Below are 21,513 nucleotides of genomic sequence, written 5' to 3'. Positions count from 1 at the left end.
GAGAACGCCCGGGTGCCCAAGGGCGATGGCAGCAAGAAGGGGCTCTCGGTGGAGCACATCTACCAGAAGAAGACGCAGCTGGAGCACATCCTGCTCCGGCCCGACACCTACATCGGCTCCGTGGAGCTGGTCACCCAGGTGCGGGGGCAGGCCCGGGGCAAGGGAAGGTGGTGGGGCTAAGCCGCCAGAACTCTTCTGTGCAGGCGAGAAGTCATTAACATCTGTAAAACATCTGCTTTACAAACTGATGGCACAGGAGAGGAGGTGTACCTGGGGTCTTCATGTATTTCTTGCCTTCTTTTCAGCAAATGTGGGTTTTTGATGAGGACGTGGGCCTTAACTGCAGAGATGTGACCTTTGTGCCTGGCTTATACAAAATCTTTGATGAGATTCTAGGTAAGGTGATCTACCTGTTGAGTCAATGATTGACAAGTTATTAACGGGTGCTGAATGTCTAAGAAACTGGAACTAAATGTAAGAACTTATCAAGTGTACTTTTATCTGGTTGCGTTGTCGACCAAGTGATGTCTATTGCATAATTTGATGGATGGTGTTTGCGGAGTACGTTGTTGATTGTGTTTGGAAATATTGGATACTAATGTCCTTCCATTAGCGCTATTTAATAGTAAGCCATTCATGGGATGATGGCGCACTCTATTACAAAACCAATTTCATTCAGCCCAATATTCTCCCTTTTATGTTAACTTGTAGTACTCTTCCTGGTAACTTGCAAGATATTTGCATACCAAGATGATTATTAGTGACACTGTATTGAATTTTTGCATTCATTCCACTGAAGACACTTTATAGTTAATAGTTTTGTCTCGATTGAGAATGCAATAACAATAATCTTTCCATTCTAGTCAATGCTGCAGACAACAAGCAGAGGGATAAAAGCATGTCATGCATTAAAGTTACAATTGATGTGTAAGTCTTATTTCATTTTTGCTCATTGCCTTCCCAACTCAAGTGCGTTAGATTTTCTCACTCGGATGCTGTTCTGCTAAGTTGGTGTAGTGTTGGAGGGCTCTGTGATGCGGCCGATCCAAATCAGACCAGTAATTCACCAGTTGTGAAAGCCGCCCTCTTTGTTTAGTCCCTTGGCCTCTTACAGAGTGCTGACTGGTGAAATGACTGCTTTTTTGTTGTAGTTGTTCTTCTTTGTGGCAGTTTTCCTCTTTTCTTCGTCTCAACCTTTTTATTCTGTCACTGAGCATAGATAGATGATTTTTATGTGTGGTGATCCATTTCATAGACGGCATCTGCAGAGCTGAGCATTTTTTTGTTGACTTGTCCTCCCTCTGCTGGCTGTTTCTGCAATTGCTGAACAGATTTGCTCTTGATGAAATGGTGGCCTTTCCCCAGAGCTTTTGTGTAATACTTGCTTTATAGCTCAGTCATTTGCAGCCTTAAAAACACCCACTTTTTTTCCCCTAGAGAGAATAACACAATCAGTGTATGGAATAATGGGAAAGGTATTCCAGTTGTTGAACACAAAGTGGAGAAGGTCTATGTGCCTGCTCTTATCTTTGGACAGCTGCTAACATCCAGCAACTACGATGACAATGAAAAGAAAGTCACAGGTAGGGAAGACTCTCAAATATGCGCTAATATTTTTGAGCAGCCTGATCAGTTTAAACGTGTGAACTGAACTAAAGGGAGGGGAAGGGGGTCCTTGATGCAACATGGAAACGGCGTTCCGAGTCCATCAGAGAGAAGTCTCCATGCTCTGTTTTATAGTAATAATGGTACAAACATGGAGAACAGGAAAAATTCTCTTTGAACGCTAATCCCAATTAAATATGGGTTTGTAGTCACATACTGAGTTTGTAGGATGTTGTTGCTTGTTGACAGTTGTATTTTGATTGTGCTGAAGTGGCTGAACTGTTAGTCTGGAATTCTTTTAGATGGTTTTGAACAAAGGTAGTAACACAGGTCTGTTTTCCTTCTAATTCCAGGTGGGCGAAATGGTTATGGAGCCAAACTGTGCAACATATTTAGCACAAAATTTACTGTGGAAACTGCATGTCGTGAATACAAAAAGTTATTCAAGCAGGTATGAATGCTTCTCATTTCAGTAAGGTTATACCCGAGATTTTCAAATAAGACCCTAAGTTTTTGTTTCAAAAATCCAGGCGTAACTTGCATTCAGTGCACCGTGACTAGAATAAATTTGGCCCACAGTTACTGTACCACCAAATAGAATTCAAATGAATAATGAAATGAGCAGACATAATCAGAACTTAGTTTTTAACTAGTGGGGGTTTTTTAATTTGAAAGTATTTAAAACTCATAAATCAGCTTACTGCTTTTAAAAACTAAGCTAGTTGCTTGTGTGTGTTAGACTTGCAACTCACAAAACCTCTTTTTCTCAGACCTGGACAGACAACATGGGAAAGGCTGGTGAAGTGAAACTGAAATATTTTGATGGAGAAGATTACACATGTGTCACTTTCCAACCTGATCTGTCAAAATTCAAAATGACAATTCTTGATAAAGACATTGTAGCACTAATGTCTCGAAGAGCATATGATATTGCTGGATGCACAAAGGATGTCAAAGTTTTCCTAAATGGACAGAGGCTGCCTGTAAGTGAGCATTTAAAAGAAACAGTAATATCTGTATTTGTTGTGCTATTTAGACAGTGAGATTTTGTTGAAGCAATTTGCGTCATTACACATAGTAAAGGGAAAATTTGCATGAGTGATTTCTCTACCCACTTTTCAGGAGGATATGAATTAAGTATTTATAGAGCTGTTATAAACGAGTTGTCTGCTTTCATCTGGATGCAGGTGAAAGGATTCCGCAGTTATGTGGATCTCTATCTGAAGGACAAAGTAGATGAAACTGGTAATGCGCTTAAGGTTATCCACGAGGAAGTAAATTCTCGGTGGGAAGTATGTTTGACTTTAAGTGAAAAAGGCTTCCAGCAAGTTAGCTTTGTCAACAGCATTGCCACTACAAAGGTAACTCTTCTTTAGTTTATTTAGTCAAGCTAATGCCATATGCTTAATCATTAATATTCTTAGCTATTTTCAAATGTATGCATGTTAGTGAAAAATACTTAGTTGCTTAATGTTGCAAAGACTATGCTTAAAGTTTTAAATAGCTATGCATACTTTTTTTTTCAATGGAATCACCACCAGGTCTTTGGTCCCATTTTCCCTTAGGGTGGCAGGCATGTTGATTACGTAGCTGACCAGCTTGTGACTAAACTCATTGATGTTGTGAAAAAGAAGAACAAAAACGGAGTTGGAGTGAAGCCTTTTCAGGTACAGTGTCAGAATTTCCCCGGTGGGAAACACAACTCGAGGGTTATTGCAAACCGTAACTACAGCTTAATGCATTACTACATCAATTAATAATACATGTTTCCATTGTACAGACAATATATATAAAATTGCTAATTATTGAAGTCTCATATTGTCCAATTTAAGCCAACTAACAATCTTCTCTTTGTTTGGCTGATGTATTTTGTCATCAGAATACCGTAAGTCAGTGCAGATGCACTAAAACTCAGTATCTGTTAGATAATACCTATTTAGACTGAGAGCTGCTGATTCCTTGACATCCCAAATCATATAACATTGTTCATCAATGTTCATTAGCTGTCCTAAATTCTTTCAAGACATCTAGGAAAATTCAAAAACATACAGTGATAATTGAGTTTTTCCTCACTGTGTGATTCTGACAGGCGAATGTCGGAATGCACTGCTGTTACTGAGATGAGCCTGTATAATGTGTGATGCTTGTTGTATTTAACTATAGGTGAAGAACCACATGTGGCTTTTCGTGAATGCCTTAATTGAAAACCCAAGCTTTGACTCTCAGACCAAGGAGAACATGACTCTACAGGCAAAGAACTTTGGCTCAAGCTGTAAACTGAGTGAAAAATTTATTAAGGGTGTAAGTATTGATATACATGGATAATCAAGATGTCTGTAAAACTGCATCTCGTGTTTAATGTGGCAAATATATACTTTTGAAGTAATGTCATGAACCAAAAAGAAGTATATAACTTAAAATTCTATCATTGTTAAGGCTTTTCCCACAATTGTTTGGGGTTATTTTTTGTATTGCAGGCAGTTGGCTGTGGCATTGTTGAAAGTATCCTAAACTGGGTAAAATTTAAAGCTCAGAGCCAGCTGAATAAGAAATGTTCGGCTGTGAAACACACTAAGATTAAGGGTGTTCCTAAGCTGGATGATGCCAACGATGCTGGTAAGTGTTTTACATCCTTTGTAACCAGTTCATTCAAAAACAGTTAAAACTTGTTCATTAGGCAAATGAAAGAATTGTCTCCTAAGGAAAAATGAGAAACCCTGTAGTTATAGTCTATCCCCATTTTACAGTCTCATTGACTATGTTTATCCCCATTTAATAAGTGCAGTGCAACAAAACCTGTAGGTGTTAGAAGATATTTATTCTCATTCAATTTGTGAGTGTGCAGGCTTTGATTTCACTTCTTAATTAGAAAATTGACTTGATTTTTTTTTATAGGCAGCAAGAATTCTTTAGATTGTACACTTATCCTGACTGAGGGAGACTCAGCCAAAACGCTGGCTGTCTCTGGTCTAGGAGTGGTTGGTAGAGACAAATATGGAGTATTTCCCCTTCGTGGGAAAATACTCAACGTCAGAGAAGCTTCTCATAAGCAGGTTAGTTGGAAAATCTTTATAGTCTCCATGTTAGAAGGCGCGGTATGCTTTGTGTAATGCAATGTGTTTTAACTGACTCAGTACAGCTGAACACCTGGAACACTATCTCATAGGAGTAGTGTCTTAAACACCTGAGTCTAGTCTCATCTTCAGCCTGCCTTGCTGGTTAAGTGGGAATACTGATTAAGTCCTGTTCGGTATTTTGCCTGAAGGGATCGTGTTTGTGTTGTGGACTAGAAAATGCTTGGAATGATCTAGAATAATTTAAGCATTAGACTTCGGTTTAGAACTGGTAAGTTTCTAAACAGCAAAAAAACACTGACAAAACAAAGCTCAGTCAACGGTATACTTATGGATAATTTTAGACTTTTTTCAGCTACTTTTTAAGTCTGAAAGACAAGCTTTTATTCCGTGTGATCTTTTCCAGATTATGGAAAATGCTGAAATCAACAACATCATCAAGATTGTTGGTTTACAATATAAAAAGAACTATGAAGATCAAGAATCTTTAAAGAGTCTTCGCTATGGAAAGATTATGATTATGACAGATCAGGTTAGGTTCACTAAAATTGAAAATTGGGGGAGGAAAAAAAACAACACTTGAATACAGAGGAAAGAAGAAAATACTACCTTTCTCCCACTGCCATTGTTGTACCTAATTCTCTGTATTCGTTTCTTTTTATCATTCTGTATTTTGGTGGGTCATAATGTCTTTTCAGCCACAAAACAAAACAGATAAAGTAGAGGGGGGAGTAGCATCACCAAATAGCTAAATATTGTCTTTCCAGTCTGCTGATTCAAGGTCCTTGACCAGTCCTTGATGCCTTTTTTCACCAAGAATGTGCCTTTTCTGTTTCTCTTAATTTTCAGTAGTTAAACAATGCATGGTCACCTTTTTAGAAGTGAAAGTTAATAGGGTCAGTTAGCTGGAATTATAGAATCGTTTGCTATTAAGCTAACAATTGTCGCTTCCATCATGTCCCTGATTAAATGTCTTTTTTTCCTTTTAAATCAGGATCAAGATGGATCACATATCAAAGGTTTGCTGATTAACTTCATCCATCACAACTGGCCATCTCTCCTAAGACACAATTTTTTGGAGGAATTTATTACTCCCATCATAAAGGTAAGGGTTGGGTAGATGGTAAGGTGAACAAGTAAGGATCCATTGGTCCAAATCTGCCTCTTGTTTCACAGTTAAAATATTTGTTCATTGTAGGCCTCTAAAAACAAAGAAGAAATTGCATTCTACAGCATTCCTGAATTTGAAGAATGGAAAACCGGTACACAGAACTACAATTCCTGGAAAATCAAGTACTATAAAGGTTTGTAGAAAACTGAATATGGTGAAATTAAATGATCCAAGTAAGAGCATTCATGATTAAATTCAGAGTTAGCCCTGCTTTTGCAGAAAGGGTTTGGACCAGGTGACCTCCAAGTCTCTTCCCTCGTAAGATATTCTGGTTACAAATACATGCAACATAAAATGTAAAAGTAAGGCAACAATAACTTCTAACTGGATAAAATCTCAATAAAATCTCTCAAAATGGAACTACAATATTGTAGGTAACCATTCTTTCAGCCCTCTTAGGCAATTATGCTCAGTTTTATGTGCTGTTTTCCGCAGTACAGTCCTTGTGTACTGTAAGCTAGGTACTTACTCCAGAATTGCTTAATACCAATAAGAAAGTTGCCAACTGCAGAACAACGGCTGGATGATGACGAATCATTTCCAATTTGCAGTTAATCATTTCACATATCTACAGGTGTTACAGACAAAATCCAAAAATACAACATGCAACTGCTCACTTATCTGTAATTCTTGTGATACCTTACATCTCATTTTCAAGTAACCTAAGTTTTCAATAAGTTATCTTCATGCTGTACATTTATATGATGCATCACAGAAACTAGGCATAGAAAAATATTTCTTTGAACTGCAACTTAAATTAAGCAAGATGTTATTAGGATTAACTAGTATTGTCTCTGCAGGTTTGGGTACCAGCACATCGAAGGAGGCTAAAGAATACTTTGCAGATATGGCTAAACATCGGATTGGCTTCAAATATTCTGGTCCTGAAGATGATGCTGCGATCACCCTGGTAACTAACACTTGATTTAATTGCTGACTTACTACCTTTGGTATTCTACTGCTTAGAGTGCTGTGTATTTTCTCTTAAAATGCTCTTAAAGGCCTTTGGGCTTGAGGCAATCTCTTTGTTACCAAGGCTACGGCTTTAGCCTAGCCAGTAGAAGCAAATCTGTCCACGGACCTCAGGCCAAGAGTACCCTTTTAATGATGGTTTTTAAATATAGCTCAGAACAAACTAATCACTACAAACCAATTGACATTTTCAGACACAATACTAAATATTCCTTTAACATTTTTCTGCATGTTCTGCTGCAATTTTCTCCAAGTCAGACCTCCCCTTTCTCCCCCAGATTTTCTTGTAAAGTAGTTCACCAGTGGATTAAAACAGTCCTCGCTTCTGTGAACTTCTTCACCTTCAGTAGACATTGACTCTTAAGTCTTCTGAGCTATTAGGCAAGGCCAAAAAACCACGTTTTTTCCCAAAAATATTAATTAACAGGGAAATCTGCTTTAGTTTTCTGTTATTATGTTAAAAATACATACATTTAAACCTAACTACCATGTCTTCTAAAGACTGGTGGGAATTATGCTCTTAATATATTTCGCTACAAGAACCTTTTATTGCACTTAAGCTATTAAGTCAGCCTGTTTAGCATGTTATTCTCCTGGGTAAACTCTTCCTGTATGCTTTCTTTTTCTCAAGTGATCCAATAATGCACACCACACAATGCCCTAGAATTGAGTTACTTTTCATTTTGTAATATACAGGCCTTTAGCAAGAAGAAGGTAGAAGAGCGAAAGGAGTGGCTGACTAATTTCATGGAGGATAGAAGACAACGGAAGCTGCATGGTCTGCCAGAGGTAAAAGGTTTATGTGTATGAAGGGAACTGGATTCCTCTCTCTCCCTGGGGCTGTTCTCAGCTTCAGTCTGGCGTGCCAGAGCTGCACACAGCTCAGCGTCAGTGAGTCAGTCACTGGATTACGGGACAGTTAAAATGTTTCAGGACTTTGCAGAGCAGCTTCTTCTCTCATCTCATCAGTGTAGCCTCATTGTCCAACAGCTAATTTCATTTCTAACTTTTATCTTTCAAATTACTTTATCAATAGGGAAATGGTAACTCGAGCAGGACTGTATGAAGACTTGATTTCTCAAAAAAAAAAAAAGGGCCCGCATCATGGGAAGCGATGTTCCACTTTGCCATGCTAAGAATGTCAGCACTGGAGCTGTGTTTAGCTAGTCTTACAAGGAGCTTCCATTTTAGTGAAATTAGCCAAGTATGAGCTAAGAAACAGATTAGACCTTGTTAAAATTAAGGCAATCTTGCACCTGTTTTTCTTAGGAATACCTATATGGGAAAAACACTAATCACCTGACGTACAACGACTTCATCAACAAGGAGTTAGTCCTGTTCTCAAACTCAGATAATGAAAGATCAATCCCGTCACTGGTTGATGGTAAGTTATTTCAAGATAGTGATTCCTCATAGTGCATTCTCCAGAACTTAATAAATGGGTGTTTGTATGTCATATCATCAGAATCAGGGTAACCTCCTGAGTTTTCAGGGTCAGTGTTCTGAAGTCCATTTTCTGCTGTCCAAGTTTTTTAATCTTTGGAGTAAACGTCTTGTCCATTTTCTAGTATATTATTGCAAGTACCTTACTTTCCTGGTCTAGAATCTTCAGGTATATAAGTAGTTCTTAGTCTCTAGAGAGCAGAAGTGAAGTGAAGCACATTGTGCGTTCTAATCACAAGGCCTTTTCTTTTTTATGCAGGTTTGAAGCCAGGTCAAAGAAAAGTTCTTTTCACATGTTTCAAACGAAATGATAAGCGGGAGGTGAAGGTTGCTCAGCTGGCTGGTTCTGTAGCTGAGATGTCCTCATACCATCATGGTGAGGTAAGAACCTGGCCTGGTTGTGCAAAATGCTTTTTAAATGAAAGGCAAAAAAGCCCTTCTGTTGACTTGACCGTTAGGATGCCTCTAAAGCAGGATTAGATGTTTGAGCATAAATGCCAAAGCAAAGTGGCTGTATATCCGCTATTAATTCTTCAATATTAATTTAATCTGCGATTGGTCAGCCTGCCTGTCCTACCTAGACTTTATGGGAGTATATTTCATTCAAAAGGTAGAACAGGAAAAACCTGCTTTATTTGTGATAGATTTAGGCAGATGCTAATAGCCTTTCTACCTTGGTAAGGAGAAGTTAAGCACTAAAACAAGCTTCCCTTGTGAGATTGATAGAATCTTTCATTGGAGATCCCTGGAACAGGTAGATAGAAATATATTGTGGGTCACTGGAATATATCTAGTCATCCAGACTGGAGGGTCTTGGGATGCCATTTCAGTGAGAGTTTCCTCTAGTATTGTATTAGTTGAGTTTATCCTCTATACCAATTCTGTTCTTGTGTGAATTTTGCCTTTAACTTTGTCCATTCAGTGAAGAATTCTGCATTTTTAGCTTTGAACCTTCCTTTATTGCAGGCATCGCTGATGATGACTATTATTAACTTAGCTCAGAACTTTGTGGGCAGCAACAACCTCAACTTGCTACAGCCTATTGGTCAGTTTGGCACAAGGCTGCATGGTGGGAAAGACTCTGCCAGCCCTCGATACATCTTTACAATGCTCAGGTCAGCATTACAGATTTCTCACTGTCTTAATTACTCGTAGCATATTACAGGACTCAGTTTTACAGCAATTAAAATGAAAAATGAATTTACTTTTTCCCTTTAAAACTTTGGACTACTTGCATACTCAGGCTAGCAACAATTGAAGTGAGATTTGGAAGCTAGATTCAGGTATGTAAACTTTGGGTTATCATCTCAGAGAACAGAAAGGCATAGCAGAGAATATGGAAAAGGGAGCGAAAACAAAGGGAGAAATTTGGGTAGGATAATAAAAAAAATGAACTTGAGTTGGGAGAGTGAAGTTCTAGTATCTGAAAGTATGGTGCTGTAGTCTCTGTGACCCAATGGTTCACTCAGGTTCAACTTGGTCAAATCTGTTACTTGAGCACGTGTATGGTTGTACTAAAGCAGGGTATAGAGAACCGGAGCCTTCGCAGACCTTAAACTTCTAATTTACATACTTAAAGCACGAGCTTAGGGTCCCATATAGTCAGTGGAACCTGTAGAGATCGGTGAGATTGCTGAAGATGCGTCTCTGTTTTGAGTGTTATTCTAGAAGCCTAGTTTCCTAACACAGACACCCAGGCCGTATGGCTAAGGTTGGTTGGTAGTAATAAACCTGATTTATGTGTTTTGTTTGTTTTCTGGGGGATTCTTTTTGCATGGTGGTCACTGTTCTGTAACAAGAATTTGGGCTTAAATTCTCTTTTCCATTCTAGCCCACTGGCACGGTTGCTGTTCCCACCAATGGATGACAATGTCCTGAGATTCCTATATGATGATAATCAACGTGTGGAGCCAGAATGGTATATGCCTATCATTCCAATGGTGCTGATAAATGGGGCAGAAGGGATCGGTACTGGCTGGTCCTGTAAGATCCCCAACTTTGATATCAGGGAAGTCGTGAATAATATCCGCCGTCTGATGGATGGAGAAGAGCCATTGCCAATGGTAAATAATGTATTTAAAAAACAATGTCTCACTCAGTTTATTCAGCACACATTGGAGCATTTCATGCAAGTGCTTAAAAACAGAAGCATCAACACAAAGCTAAATCCAGTGTTCTTCTCTGCTTAGCTTCCTAGTTACAAGAATTTCAAAGGCACAATAGATGAGCTGGGACCTAATCAGTATGTGATAAGTGGTGAAGTGTCTATCATTGATTCTACAACCATTGAGATCACTGAGCTGCCTGTCAGAACATGGACACAGGTAATAAACAGTGAATTTGCCCTAGGAACGTATAGTTTGCCCTGTAAAGCAAAAAGTGATTAGTTTTGGAGCTTTTCATCTCTGTGGAAAACATGGGTCTGACTCTGATTCTTTTCTCAGACTTATAAAGAGCAAGTCCTGGAGCCGATGTTAAATGGGACTGAGAAGACACCCCCACTAATCACAGACTATAAAGAATATCACACAGACACGACAGTGAAGTTTATAGTGAAGATGACTGAAGAAAAACTAGCTGAAGCTAAAGCAGTGGGGCTGCATAAGGTCTTCAAACTCCAAACAAACTTAACATGCAACTCCATGGTATGTAATAGATTTTACCGAAGAAAGTTCTTGGCTTAACTCAAAGACTGTGTGGACAGCTGCAGTTGCTGCGTGTAACAAAAATGCTCTTTTGCAGTAACCTATTCACTTCAATTTTTCTGCTGTTACTGGTTTTAAATCAGCTTTCTAAATATACCTTCAAAAGGTCAAGAGGCTGGCTTGGGAATGGGCCCAGAGTGGTATGGTTTTGCCTGAAGGGAGTCAAAATGACCTGAAATCACACAGTTTACAGAGACCTTTGTTGTGACAACAGCACCGCCATTGAATGTCTGGATTCTGACAATGTGTGAAGCTTGATGCAAGATGTTTATCCTCCAGATAGCTTTAAGATTCAAGTAACCTTAACCCTACTGTGTGTTTTCAAAACTTTGAAATTCTAAAATTGTCTCTGCTGCTGTGCTTGCAAACTGAAGTAATTTCTAAAACAACACTAAGGTTTTATAATCTGTTGGCTAATAATTCAATTGTACTGTCACACCTGTGTTATAGGTAATTTTCAGTGGTTTTGGAAATCAGTTTTATCATCATAATGTGTTCTTTCATCTAGGTTCTTTTTGACCATGTCGGCTTTCTCAAGAAGTACAACTCTCCCCAGGATATTCTTAAAGAGTTCTTTGAACTCAGGCTCCGATACTACAATTTGAGAAAAGAATGGCTTATTGGAATGCTAGGTGCCGAGTCTGCAAAACTGAGCAACCAGGCTCGTTTCATCCTGGAGAAAATAGACGGCAAAATTGTGATTGGTATGCATTGTTCTTGGTTACTTGGTTTATGAAACTGGGAGAAGAACTAGGTGCTCCCTTGAGTTCTGTCAGCACCCCCTCAGCCCCGGACTGGCTCTTAACAAACTACACCAGAACTTATCTTTCTGTTCTAGTAACATAAAGAGGAAAATGCTTCACAGAGTATCCTTGGTCTATAGACCATTATGCAAATATTAATTAAAATGGGATATTCATATAGCTTTTTCCTACTGTGTGTTTGACACTATTTTGAGAGTAAATTTTTTTTTTAATAGTTTAGCAATAATTCCTATCTATTTCTGACTCAGTAGGAATAAGAGTTAAGTACTGGTGGGGTTAGAAAGGGGTAGTGTTTTCTGTTCAAGTGCATACTTCTTAAGAACCTGTATCTCTGTGTTATCTTTGTGAACCTCTGCAAAAATATTCCAAATCATGTTCTCAGTGGATTGGGGTTTCAAACTTAGAAGATACTCAAGTTAGCAGCATCTGAGAATCATGAGCTAGAAAAAGAAGCAGGTCTTTGTTCCCAGTATTCAAATTTTTCAATCAACATTACCACCTCAGTCTAAAAGGCAGTATGTATTTCACTTGCATTCATGGAGGATGCAGCTAGACAAAGTGTCATAAGATGCTTTGTGGTTTGTGTCTGAAGGCAGCCCAATAATCCCAACAGCCTGTGTCTGTTTGGCTTGACTCAGGAAGAGAAATAAGTCGCCTGAAAGGCATTTTCTTGGGTTTTTGTACTAACCAGTTCCAAGGCTGACAGAGCTGGTTTCATTTGTATTTGTGTCTCATGGTTGAATGCTTCTGATATCTTAAAGGAACAAATTCCAGCTGAAGCATTTCCATTGTTTGGGGTACTTACAGCATAAATTTCCCAGGTGAAGTCTAATGAGGTGCAAGCTATACCAAAGCTTTTGGGTGCTGGGGGGGGTGTCCTCCCCTTGCCTGCTTGTTATTGTGAAACCTTTTTGACACCATCACACTTTTTTTTCCAAGTTCAAAACCTACTTAGGGCAGGGGAAATGCATATATGGAAATGAAGAAGAAAAATATTTACAGTGCTCTGGCAGATGTTCCTGACAGGTATAGGAGCAATGCTGACCTGACAAACCACCTGCTAAGTAGGAACTTTTTAGGTGTTATTTCAGGCTCTTCCACATGTCCCACCTCTGATGAGGAAAGGCTATTTTAGAGCCCAATAGGATGCTGACCTGCTAGAAGCATGGGATCCAAAATTTAAAGCTCATCTGTCTTTCCTAACAGCGATTGGTAGTGGTCACTAACTGACAATCCTGAAATGTCTGTTTATAGAAAACAAACCCAAGAAAGAGTTGATTCAAGTTCTTATCCAGAGAGGGTATGAATCTGATCCAGGGAAGGCTTGGAAGGAATCGCAAAATAAGGTAATGCTTCAGTCATCCTCTCTAAATAGATCCGAACTGCCCCCTATCTCTGAAGCTTCATAATTCGTAGGAAGAAGCCCAAGTTGCTTTTCAATTTGTATGATTCAGGAGCTTGCATGTCTGGTATGTCTGTGATAGGAAACAGAAAACAATCGAGAACTCAGTCTCTTGTTCAGAAGGCACTGAGACCTAGTTGTTCAGGTTTGAGTCTGTCGGGTCAAGTCCTCCTGCCACAGCAATTTCTGCTGTTCCTTAAGGGTTTCCTTCCACCTGTAGGACACGGTTGTGGAAGGGCTGTGAGGAAGATGGCAGTTTCAAGCAGCCTGAGGAGAGAATCTGGACTATCAAGACAGAGAGGCCAAATAGAGTAGAGCAACAGAGATTTGGAGAATTGTTTTTGCAGATGGATTTCTCTGTGCAATAGCAGCTGAGGCTTTAAGAAATGTCACTTTATTAATTTCTGAATTGTTCTAGAAGAGTCTAGGACACCATAAGCACATGGAGTACCTGTGAAGAAGTCCAAATTTGATCAATAGCGCTACCCTTGTGTGTCAATATATTTGTTGACGATGTTTGTTTTAAATCCACATTCAGGAAGAAGAGGAGGAGGAGGATGAGAGTGGGAAAGAATCAGCTGCAACTACTGGACAAGACTTCAACTATCTGCTGAACATGCCCCTTTGGTATCTGACTAAAGAAAAGAAAGATGAGCTCTGTAAGCAGAGAGATAACAAAGTATGTTCCTTCCTTTTCTTATAAAAGCATTATTATAAAATATGGTTTTTTAATGGTGGATGAAAATATGTGACTAATGATTATCAACTGTGATTCCCTTTAGGAAAAGGAGCTGGAAAACCTGAAGTGCAAGAGTCCCACTGATCTGTGGAAGGAAGACCTTGCTGCCTTCGTTGAAGAACTTGATGTACGTCAGTGTTCAGTGCAGATGCCTGACTTCCTTGTAGTCTTATCCACCAGCTCTTATTGACTTTTTTGTCATAATGAAGAATCTAAAAATGATGCATCCTATGTCTTGCACTCATTGAGGAGAATGAAAGCTTTCTCAACCTTCCTAGCTTGGATAGGAGTAGCACTGCTCTGGGCCAGGGAGTCAAACCACCAAGGTGGCCGTTGGAAGGAGGTCAATTACCAGTCTGAATAGCGAAGAGGAGTTTTAGGAGGGCTTGGGAGAAAACTAGTACTAGGATATAGACTGAGGAGATGTAGATCAAAGGGCTTTTTGGACACTGAAAAGGTGAGGGAGGAGCTGGACTTTACTGAACAGAGTCCAAAGTGTGGGCAGGCGTCTGTGCACCATCACACCTGGTCACCGCCTGTGTCTCTTTCTTACTCCTCAAGTAACCAAACTACAGCTCTGGCTTAAAGCACTGCTTGAAAATGTGCAGATCTGTAGCAGAGTGGGAAGCTTCATTTAAACTGATGGTAGGAAATCTATCAGCAAGTATGGAGTGTTTTGCTGCAAGGGCTGTGATGGTGGGTTTTTTCAGTAGCACATTGTTTCTTTGGTATTCTCACGGTTATATTATTTTATGCTCACCTCTGCAGGCAGTGGAAGCCAAGCAAATTCAGGATGAGATGGCAGGGTTTGTTGGTAAACCTTTAAAGGTGAAAGGAGGGAAAACGAAGGTGAAGAAGGCGCAACTGTCAGAAGTAATGCCATCACCTCATGGCATAAGGGTTGTTCCTCGGATAACTGCAGAGATGAAGGCAGAGGCAGAGAAGAGAACTAAAAAGAAAATAAAGGTAAAAAGGAACATTCCGAATGCTTAATCTTTCTTTACATCCTCTTCAATACAGTCCTAAAGAAATGCAAGTTCTTGTTAGCTGAATGTGTCCTGATGAAGCAGCTATTCAGGGAGAGGGACAGAATCTTAGGACATGGGGAACACTGGAAATGGATGTTTCTCAGTCTAAAGGAGAACAGATTCACTAATGTAACAGGAGATGGCTTAGAGGGAAATCTTTTGGCAAGAGCATATATCACGATGTCAGAGGTGGGTTGGTAGCTTAGAAATGAAAAGGCAGATGCAAGTAAGGTTGTTCTAGGTGTCTTGGGGATTTTATAAATCCGCTAGCAGGCAGGAAGTACAGCTAGTAAATTCACTTCCTTAGAACAGCCTTTGCATTTCCAGTAATGCTTTCAGCCACTTAATGCCGTTATTGTTCTCGATATCAAGGAGATAAAGAAGATTTAACTCTTTTAAATCTTTAATCAAAGGGGTAGTTGAAATTATGCCATTCAGCCATTTGCAACATAGAAAATTAAAACATCCCCTCACCTGTTTTGACCTGTAAGCCAGACATATTGCTCCTTTCCTACAGATGGTTCCATCTAACAGTTTTTCCAAATAACTTGCACTGTTGTTTTTAACCCACCCTGTTCAATTCTGCATCCTCAACACACCCTAGAGCCATACCATCAGCACACAAAGGCGGTACCAAAGCGCTCTCAGGAGTGGGGACAAAGTTCCTGTTTTTGTTAATGTTGGATTTTGCGTTTTAAGTCACCTGACCTGGGGACAGATGATGTCTGATTTACTTGGCTGTAATCAATTTTACACGCAGTTTGTTTCACAAACTCAGATTTCTTATATCACTAATTCTCACACATCTAAAATAAGCGGCTCCTTTCTACATTACTCTGTGTGCCTCTTCTAATGGTGTGAGCTGACTCGCTACCTATTTGATATCTGCTTCTGTCTTCAGAGCGAAAAAAATGACTTTGATGAGAATCAAGAAGAAAACGCATCAGGAGACAAAGAGTCTTCAGACCTTAAGCAGAGATTAGTGCCGAAGGTTAATACTGAGCGAGGTAAATGCTTTTATGTGTTATTCCATCAATGGAAAGTGAGGGGAAGGGTTGTAAATTTGGTTATCTGACCTCTTCCTGAAGGTGACGAGTAACATCTAGGATCAGTATTTTTGGAAAAACTAGGTGAGAGAGAAAGTGATCCTGGATAACAGTCGAGCAGGATAGATTACTATTTCTCTTCGATGTTTAAGCCAGAGTCGTCTGAATTTAGTGATGTATTTCTAAGTTGAGCTTGAACTGCGGAGCTTGAGGAGTTCACAAACTACACATGGAAGTTTGCTGGTTCATCCCACCTCCCAATATTTTTCAGGTGCTAAGAGGCAGTCCACTCTACCGTTTAAGCCATTAAAGAAAATGAAGAAACGAAACCCTTGGTCTGACTCAGGGTCTGATTCAGAGTCTGATTTTGAAGCGCCTCCTCAAAGAGAGAGAGTGGTTCGCCAAGCAGCAGGTGAGTGACGACACAAATGCAGAAGAGGGGCAGTCTGTGGAGGAGAAAATTGAACAGACTATTTAGAGAGCTCCCAGAGCCTGAGATCTCGGTCAGAAATAATTTTTAAGAGTCTTCTTTATTTTACTGTATACAATAACTAAATATTTCTACCGTTTGAGCAGATTTTCACAATGCTTTTCAAGGAAAAGCAGAAATGGGCAACCAGAGAAATAAGGTTCTTGATTTTAATTACACAACTGTCTTGGCAAATCAAATGTGTTGTTGGTAAGCAAGCCCAGAATACACTTGTGATTTGGAGTCTTCCCACTGGCAGCCTCACTATCTGCTTGTTTTTATTCAGATCTTTTTTTTTTTAATAACTGCAGCTAAAATATTGAAAAAGAAACTGAGCTGCATATTGCCACATGTGTAAAATAATACATCTGTGTCATTTCATCAGCCAAAGTCAAGACCATAATCAGTTCGGACTCAGATGCAGATCTCTCCAGCTCAGATGAGGAGTCTGAATTTCGGGGCGACAGTGAAGGCAACACTGAATCGGATACAAACTTGAAAGAAAAACCTGCTCCCAAGCCCAGAGCTCCTCCAAAGTGAGTATTTCTCCGCATAGTCGCTGGAAATTAGTTGTGCTTCTAGTGTTAATGCTATATAGAAATCAATAGCTGTTTTTCTTCAATGCGCCTATTTAGCGCATCATGAGTTGAAAAAATACTTGGGGTTTTGTGTTCTAGGGAAACTACTGAAAAAGCAGCTAAAGCTCCCAAGCGAAAGCCAGTGCAAAGTGCTGTCCCTGGTGAGTACAAGACCTTCTAAACCTTGTTGATTTTCCTAAAACCCCACGAGAGTGCACTGGCCATTCTGACCAGCGCTTAACACTGGCAAAGGCAGACGTTAGTCACCAGATCTTGCAAAGAAACTTTGGTGCTAGGGTACAAGCTGGTTTCAGTGCACCAGACTTGTTGTCTGTTTCTAACTTGAATTTGTAATTAATCTAGCTTTAATAGTTGTTCTTTTTATAAAGGGGATCAAAATTATTTTCTTCTGCTCTAATGCTTATAGCCAGAGTAGACAATTTGACTATTTCAGACTTACTTTCTGCTTTCTTTATTCAGTTCAAGTCCAAGATGTTGCTAATGAAAATGTGAGGCAAGCTCCCACAGTTCCTCCTGTCTCTGTGCCTCACAGTAAGGCCGTATCTAAAAAACCTGCCGCAGCTAAGAAGGCCAGCGCCGCTAAGGGTAAGGCGAAGTTTAGTAAGATCATTTTTAGATAACAGTTACTATTCCTGTGGGAAACGAGTCCGAGTGATTTTGCTAGACATTTAGAGGCCTGAATAACTTGAGTTTTCATTTCAGAAAAGATCTGAGGTTTGTGGCAAAGGTTGCCTAGCTGTTGTCATTTTTAAAGAAGTTTGTTTCCAAACATATCATGTTCTAGTTCATCTCAGACATGCTTGAAGGGGGTGAATTTTAGTTTGGGAACAGGAAAAATGAATGCTTCCTACAGTGCTATGTAATACTTGGCAGAAATAATCCGAGTGGAATTTGTGTCTTGCAGTCAATGTTCTACTTCATGTCTTTTTGGGAAGAAAGCTACTTGGTAGCTTGCTTCCCAGGAAGAAGAAAAGCTTCTTTAGGGTAGCTTGATCTATTTAGTGCTAGCTTGACCTCATAAATCTACAGCATTTGACTCAAGTTTTTTTAAACTTAACTGCCCTGAGTCTTTGTGAAACTTTGAAAGCTGTTTTGCATATTCCATCACTAGCTGGTTTTGATCCCAGCAGTAAAGTACGTACGTTACTTCACAGAAACTTCACGTTTCTTCCTCTTCTAAATTGAGGAAGCCTATTATCATTCAGGACTGGCCTGCCCATTTCAGCTTAACTTGGAGACATGCTTCAAGATGCTGTTAAAAAAATGTCAAAATATAGGTAAGAACGAACTCCACAAGTAACTGTTTAGGATAGATGGTAAATTCATTCCCTCCCTGTGCAAAAGTTTCGAAGGTATAAGATTGGTTACACAGCCTTGAGAGTTCAAGACTTTTCAATCTGAAATAGTCTGTAAATTGCTTTGGGTACATTTTAATTTGATCCTCTAAATGTAGTAGAACTAAGCAGATAAACAACCTCATTTCTCATAATCTTGGTAAAGAGCAATCTTTCTAGAAAACCGTGCTTCAAAATGAGACGACCTGTGTGCTGACCTCGCAGCATAGTGCGGCGCCGTATTTGTGCTGGAAGTAATTCACAAACTGCGAAGGAGAAGAGAGGCAGCAAAACGAGGGTTTAAACGCAGAGTTCTGTTTCAGATAACCAGCCGTCCATCATGGATGTTCTAGCCAAGAAAAAGGCTGCACCCAAATCCGGCAAGACAGCGGTGAAGGAGGGATCCCTGGATTCTGAGGCTGGAGCAGCGGGTGACAAGCTTGACAAGACCAAGGGGCGGAAAGTTGTCAAAAGGCAGCCAAGCTCTTTGGATTCGGATTCGGATTCAGATTTTGGCTCGAAGCCTTCCAAATCAGTTGCAGCAAAGGTTTGTACTCCGCCGCCCGTTAGAGCCGAGGGGGTACCACAGCGTGTGGTGTCGGTTGTTCTGGCAGGAAAAGCGTGGCGAGCCGAGGCGGTACCACAGCGTGTGTTGTCGGTTGTTCTGGCAGGAAAAGCGTGGTAGAGGTAGAACCTCCTCTGCGACGCCCGGCGTTATTGCTGGGTGTGGGGAGGGTGGGTGGGAAGGGGGGGTCGGGCACGTGTACTTATCCCACATTGTTGGTTTGGTCTCATCAGTCCGAACAACCACCTTGCCCGTGACACAGTGGTACGTTTTGTGCTAATGGTGTTCCTTGTTTATGCTCAGATTCGTGATTCACTTCTTGACTATGCTTTCCCTCCAGAAAGCCAAGCCAGAAGACGATGATAGCTTTACTGTTGATTCAACTGCTCGTGCGGACAGCCCCATAGCAGCCGTGCCCCGTACCAGGCCTGGACGTCTCAAAAAGCCTGTCCGGTACTTGGAGGAGTCCGATGAAGACGATATGTTTTGAATTTGTATGAAGATTGTAAACTGCTGATCTAAAGAACATCTCAGACTAGGAAATCTTTTCACTGAATTTAAGCTAGTCCAAAAATGTTTGTTACAAGTGAATACATCTCTATTTTTCTTGGTTTTAAATAAGTTAGGTTTGTTTAAACAGGAACCCCCCTCCCTTCCTCATGAACGCTGGAGCCATGTGCCCAGCTAGCCCTGATGCACTTCCCTCTTACCCATTAGCTAGCTGGAATCTTTTGACACTTTGTGGTGATTTTAATGTTCGAGTAGACTTTAGAACATATCAAATCCTTTAAAATACCCTCTCGCGTAGGCATCTTCCACTTTAGGTATCTTAAAAGCTTATATATTTTATTATTTTTTAACTCCACAACCATAGAGTCGTAACATGTGAGGTGTAGGCATTTAGAACTCCATGCTGGTGTTTTTCTTCCTCTTTTGCAGTCCTTTATGTCAGCGCGGGCCCCTGTTGCTCAACCTCTGCCATGTTGAGTTTTAGCCTTTGGTTTTTTAAATTCGGATTTAGTCACGGAGGTTTGTGCAGACTTGTCTCCACACCGTGCTCGGTGTTGGCAGTTTTATCTTCTGTCTGGCTGCCAAGAAACCCCGTGTTCAGCTAGTTCAGCCCAGAGGTCGTCTTCAGGTAAGAGATGCTTGTGACTGCCAATGCCGCGTGCTGTTAAAGAGCTAAACGGGTGTCTCTGCGGTGCCAGCTGAGCGTGGCGGGCTCTTAGAGAGGACAGAGGCAGGACAGACATTCACCATCCAAGGATCTTTGATCTGCGGGAACTTGCAGGAAAGCCCGTTGGTTATCCCAGCGCACGCGTTGGAAAGCAGCAGGTTCCCCCGTGCTGAGCTGCTCTGCTGCCGTGCTTGGCACTAGGAAAGGCTGTCGTGCAGAGCGGCTGCTCGGCGGCGTGAAGCCTCTCCTGCCCCTTTGTTCCTGGGGACAAAGAGCTTCCCCTTAGCTTCTACACGCCCGGCTGCACGAAGGGCGCAGTCCCCTGCGAGGTGAGGCCTGTTTGTCACCTCGGTGCCACCGGGTGGTCAGACCTTCTCCTCAGCAGAAGCAGGGAGGCGTCATCTTCCCCTTCGAAGTACTTCCCTGCAGTATTTATCTAGTCGTGTTTTGCTTTTCGTAGAGCTATTTCTATAGCACCGAGGGATATTTCTTGACTGTCTATGTAAATATTTTCTGTGTTTTTTTGTCTTGTCCTGAGTTTCTGCCGTTTTTAATATTTATATAATAAAAGTGTTTTTACTTGAGCTTTCCTCAAAAAAAAAGGAGTTGTCCTCATCTGCCCGTTCCCTCAGTTCTCCCTTGCGCCGGCTCTCCGGGGCCACGGGTTGTCTTTGTTCGTGGTGAGTGCTTGAAGCTCGGACTTTCTCAGGAGCAAGAGGCCATCGGCTCCCACCCTCTGCTGCCAAGACTGGTCTAAATGGGTCATCTCCGTTGTCTAACCACCCTCGTTATTTCAGAGGTTATTTCCAGTGCTGATTTAGCTGATTTTGGCATTGTTATGGAAATTGACCATCGCAGAGCTTGTGCCAAGCCCTCTGCTATCGCAACGCGATGGCGGAGCAGAGGGCTTGGCACAAGCTCTGGTCCGGCTGTAGGGCTGGCGTAGACCGTCCCCGTGGCGTGGAGCCACGTAAAGAAGGCTGCACCCTATAGAAAGAGCTGTAGGAGCCTCGGGCTTCGCAGAGGTGGTCTGCTCAAATGGCGTCTCTTCTGCTTTCCCCCTCCCCGGTGCTTCGGCACTCGGCCAGGGGACTCCGGTGCCGTCAGCTGGAAGACCCCTGGGTCACCCCAAGCTGCCAAGCGCTGTGAAAGCCCCACGGGTGGGAGCGGGTCAGCAATTTGCTGCCCCCAAGCCCTGGACCCCGCCCCAGGCAATGCCTTGCAGCCAGCTCAGGTGCTGCCTGGACTGTTCCCCTGCCAGTTCCTCGCTGTGCTAACGCTGCGGCTTTGCAAAACCGCTGGCTGTGGACCCGCTACCTCGGCTCCGCAGCCCAGGTTTCCAAATTCCTGTGAACGCCCGCGTGGCAGCCGGTGTCTGCCCGCGCAGACCGTCTGGCCCAGGGGCTGCTGCCGCAGCCCG

The 21,513-nt window shown here is 41.3% G+C and overlaps 2 protein-coding genes across 2 annotated transcripts in view; one reads left to right on the top strand and one right to left on the bottom strand.

Moving 5' to 3' along the window:
* TOP2A (topoisomerase (DNA) II alpha 170kDa) overlaps nucleotides 1-19,406 on the top strand; it is a 28,105-nt gene extending 8,699 nt beyond the window's left edge. The window contains exons 2-35 of the mRNA XM_009329620.1: nucleotides 1-138; nucleotides 306-396; nucleotides 864-927; nucleotides 1,438-1,583; nucleotides 1,959-2,056; nucleotides 2,376-2,588; nucleotides 2,793-2,966; nucleotides 3,171-3,272; nucleotides 3,769-3,906; nucleotides 4,083-4,221; nucleotides 4,501-4,658; nucleotides 5,086-5,211; nucleotides 5,674-5,784; nucleotides 5,878-5,983; nucleotides 6,651-6,760; nucleotides 7,519-7,611; nucleotides 8,092-8,206; nucleotides 8,525-8,646; nucleotides 9,232-9,380; nucleotides 10,097-10,328; nucleotides 10,455-10,589; nucleotides 10,710-10,910; nucleotides 11,479-11,674; nucleotides 12,989-13,080; nucleotides 13,675-13,815; nucleotides 13,919-14,002; nucleotides 14,644-14,841; nucleotides 15,805-15,910; nucleotides 16,221-16,361; nucleotides 16,804-16,954; nucleotides 17,096-17,157; nucleotides 17,477-17,602; nucleotides 18,675-18,898; nucleotides 19,257-19,406. Coding sequence (XP_009327895.1) covers nucleotides 1-138; nucleotides 306-396; nucleotides 864-927; nucleotides 1,438-1,583; nucleotides 1,959-2,056; nucleotides 2,376-2,588; nucleotides 2,793-2,966; nucleotides 3,171-3,272; nucleotides 3,769-3,906; nucleotides 4,083-4,221; nucleotides 4,501-4,658; nucleotides 5,086-5,211; nucleotides 5,674-5,784; nucleotides 5,878-5,983; nucleotides 6,651-6,760; nucleotides 7,519-7,611; nucleotides 8,092-8,206; nucleotides 8,525-8,646; nucleotides 9,232-9,380; nucleotides 10,097-10,328; nucleotides 10,455-10,589; nucleotides 10,710-10,910; nucleotides 11,479-11,674; nucleotides 12,989-13,080; nucleotides 13,675-13,815; nucleotides 13,919-14,002; nucleotides 14,644-14,841; nucleotides 15,805-15,910; nucleotides 16,221-16,361; nucleotides 16,804-16,954; nucleotides 17,096-17,157; nucleotides 17,477-17,602; nucleotides 18,675-18,898; nucleotides 19,257-19,406 — 4,632 coding nt within the window. The remainder of the gene's footprint in view (nucleotides 139-305; nucleotides 397-863; nucleotides 928-1,437; nucleotides 1,584-1,958; nucleotides 2,057-2,375; nucleotides 2,589-2,792; nucleotides 2,967-3,170; nucleotides 3,273-3,768; nucleotides 3,907-4,082; nucleotides 4,222-4,500; nucleotides 4,659-5,085; nucleotides 5,212-5,673; nucleotides 5,785-5,877; nucleotides 5,984-6,650; nucleotides 6,761-7,518; nucleotides 7,612-8,091; nucleotides 8,207-8,524; nucleotides 8,647-9,231; nucleotides 9,381-10,096; nucleotides 10,329-10,454; nucleotides 10,590-10,709; nucleotides 10,911-11,478; nucleotides 11,675-12,988; nucleotides 13,081-13,674; nucleotides 13,816-13,918; nucleotides 14,003-14,643; nucleotides 14,842-15,804; nucleotides 15,911-16,220; nucleotides 16,362-16,803; nucleotides 16,955-17,095; nucleotides 17,158-17,476; nucleotides 17,603-18,674; nucleotides 18,899-19,256) is intronic.
* A 531-nt stretch (nucleotides 19,407-19,937) lies between these two features.
* Nucleotides 19,938-21,513, bottom strand: part of RARA (retinoic acid receptor, alpha) — a gene marked incomplete at its 5' end in the record, with an annotated part of 7,596 nt that continues 6,020 nt past the window's right edge. Inside the window, one exon of the mRNA XM_009329619.1 lies at nucleotides 19,938-20,027. Within this exon, the coding sequence (XP_009327894.1) occupies nucleotides 19,938-20,027 (90 nt within the window). The remainder of the gene's footprint in view (nucleotides 20,028-21,513) is intronic.

This window comes from Pygoscelis adeliae, unplaced genomic scaffold, assembly GCF_000699105.1.
Source record: "Pygoscelis adeliae isolate BGI_AS28 unplaced genomic scaffold, ASM69910v1 Scaffold388, whole genome shotgun sequence".
Taxonomy (NCBI): Eukaryota; Metazoa; Chordata; class Aves; order Sphenisciformes; family Spheniscidae; genus Pygoscelis; species Pygoscelis adeliae.
Note: the sequence above shows the minus strand (reverse complement) of the source record. Positions and strands in the feature narration are given on the sequence as shown.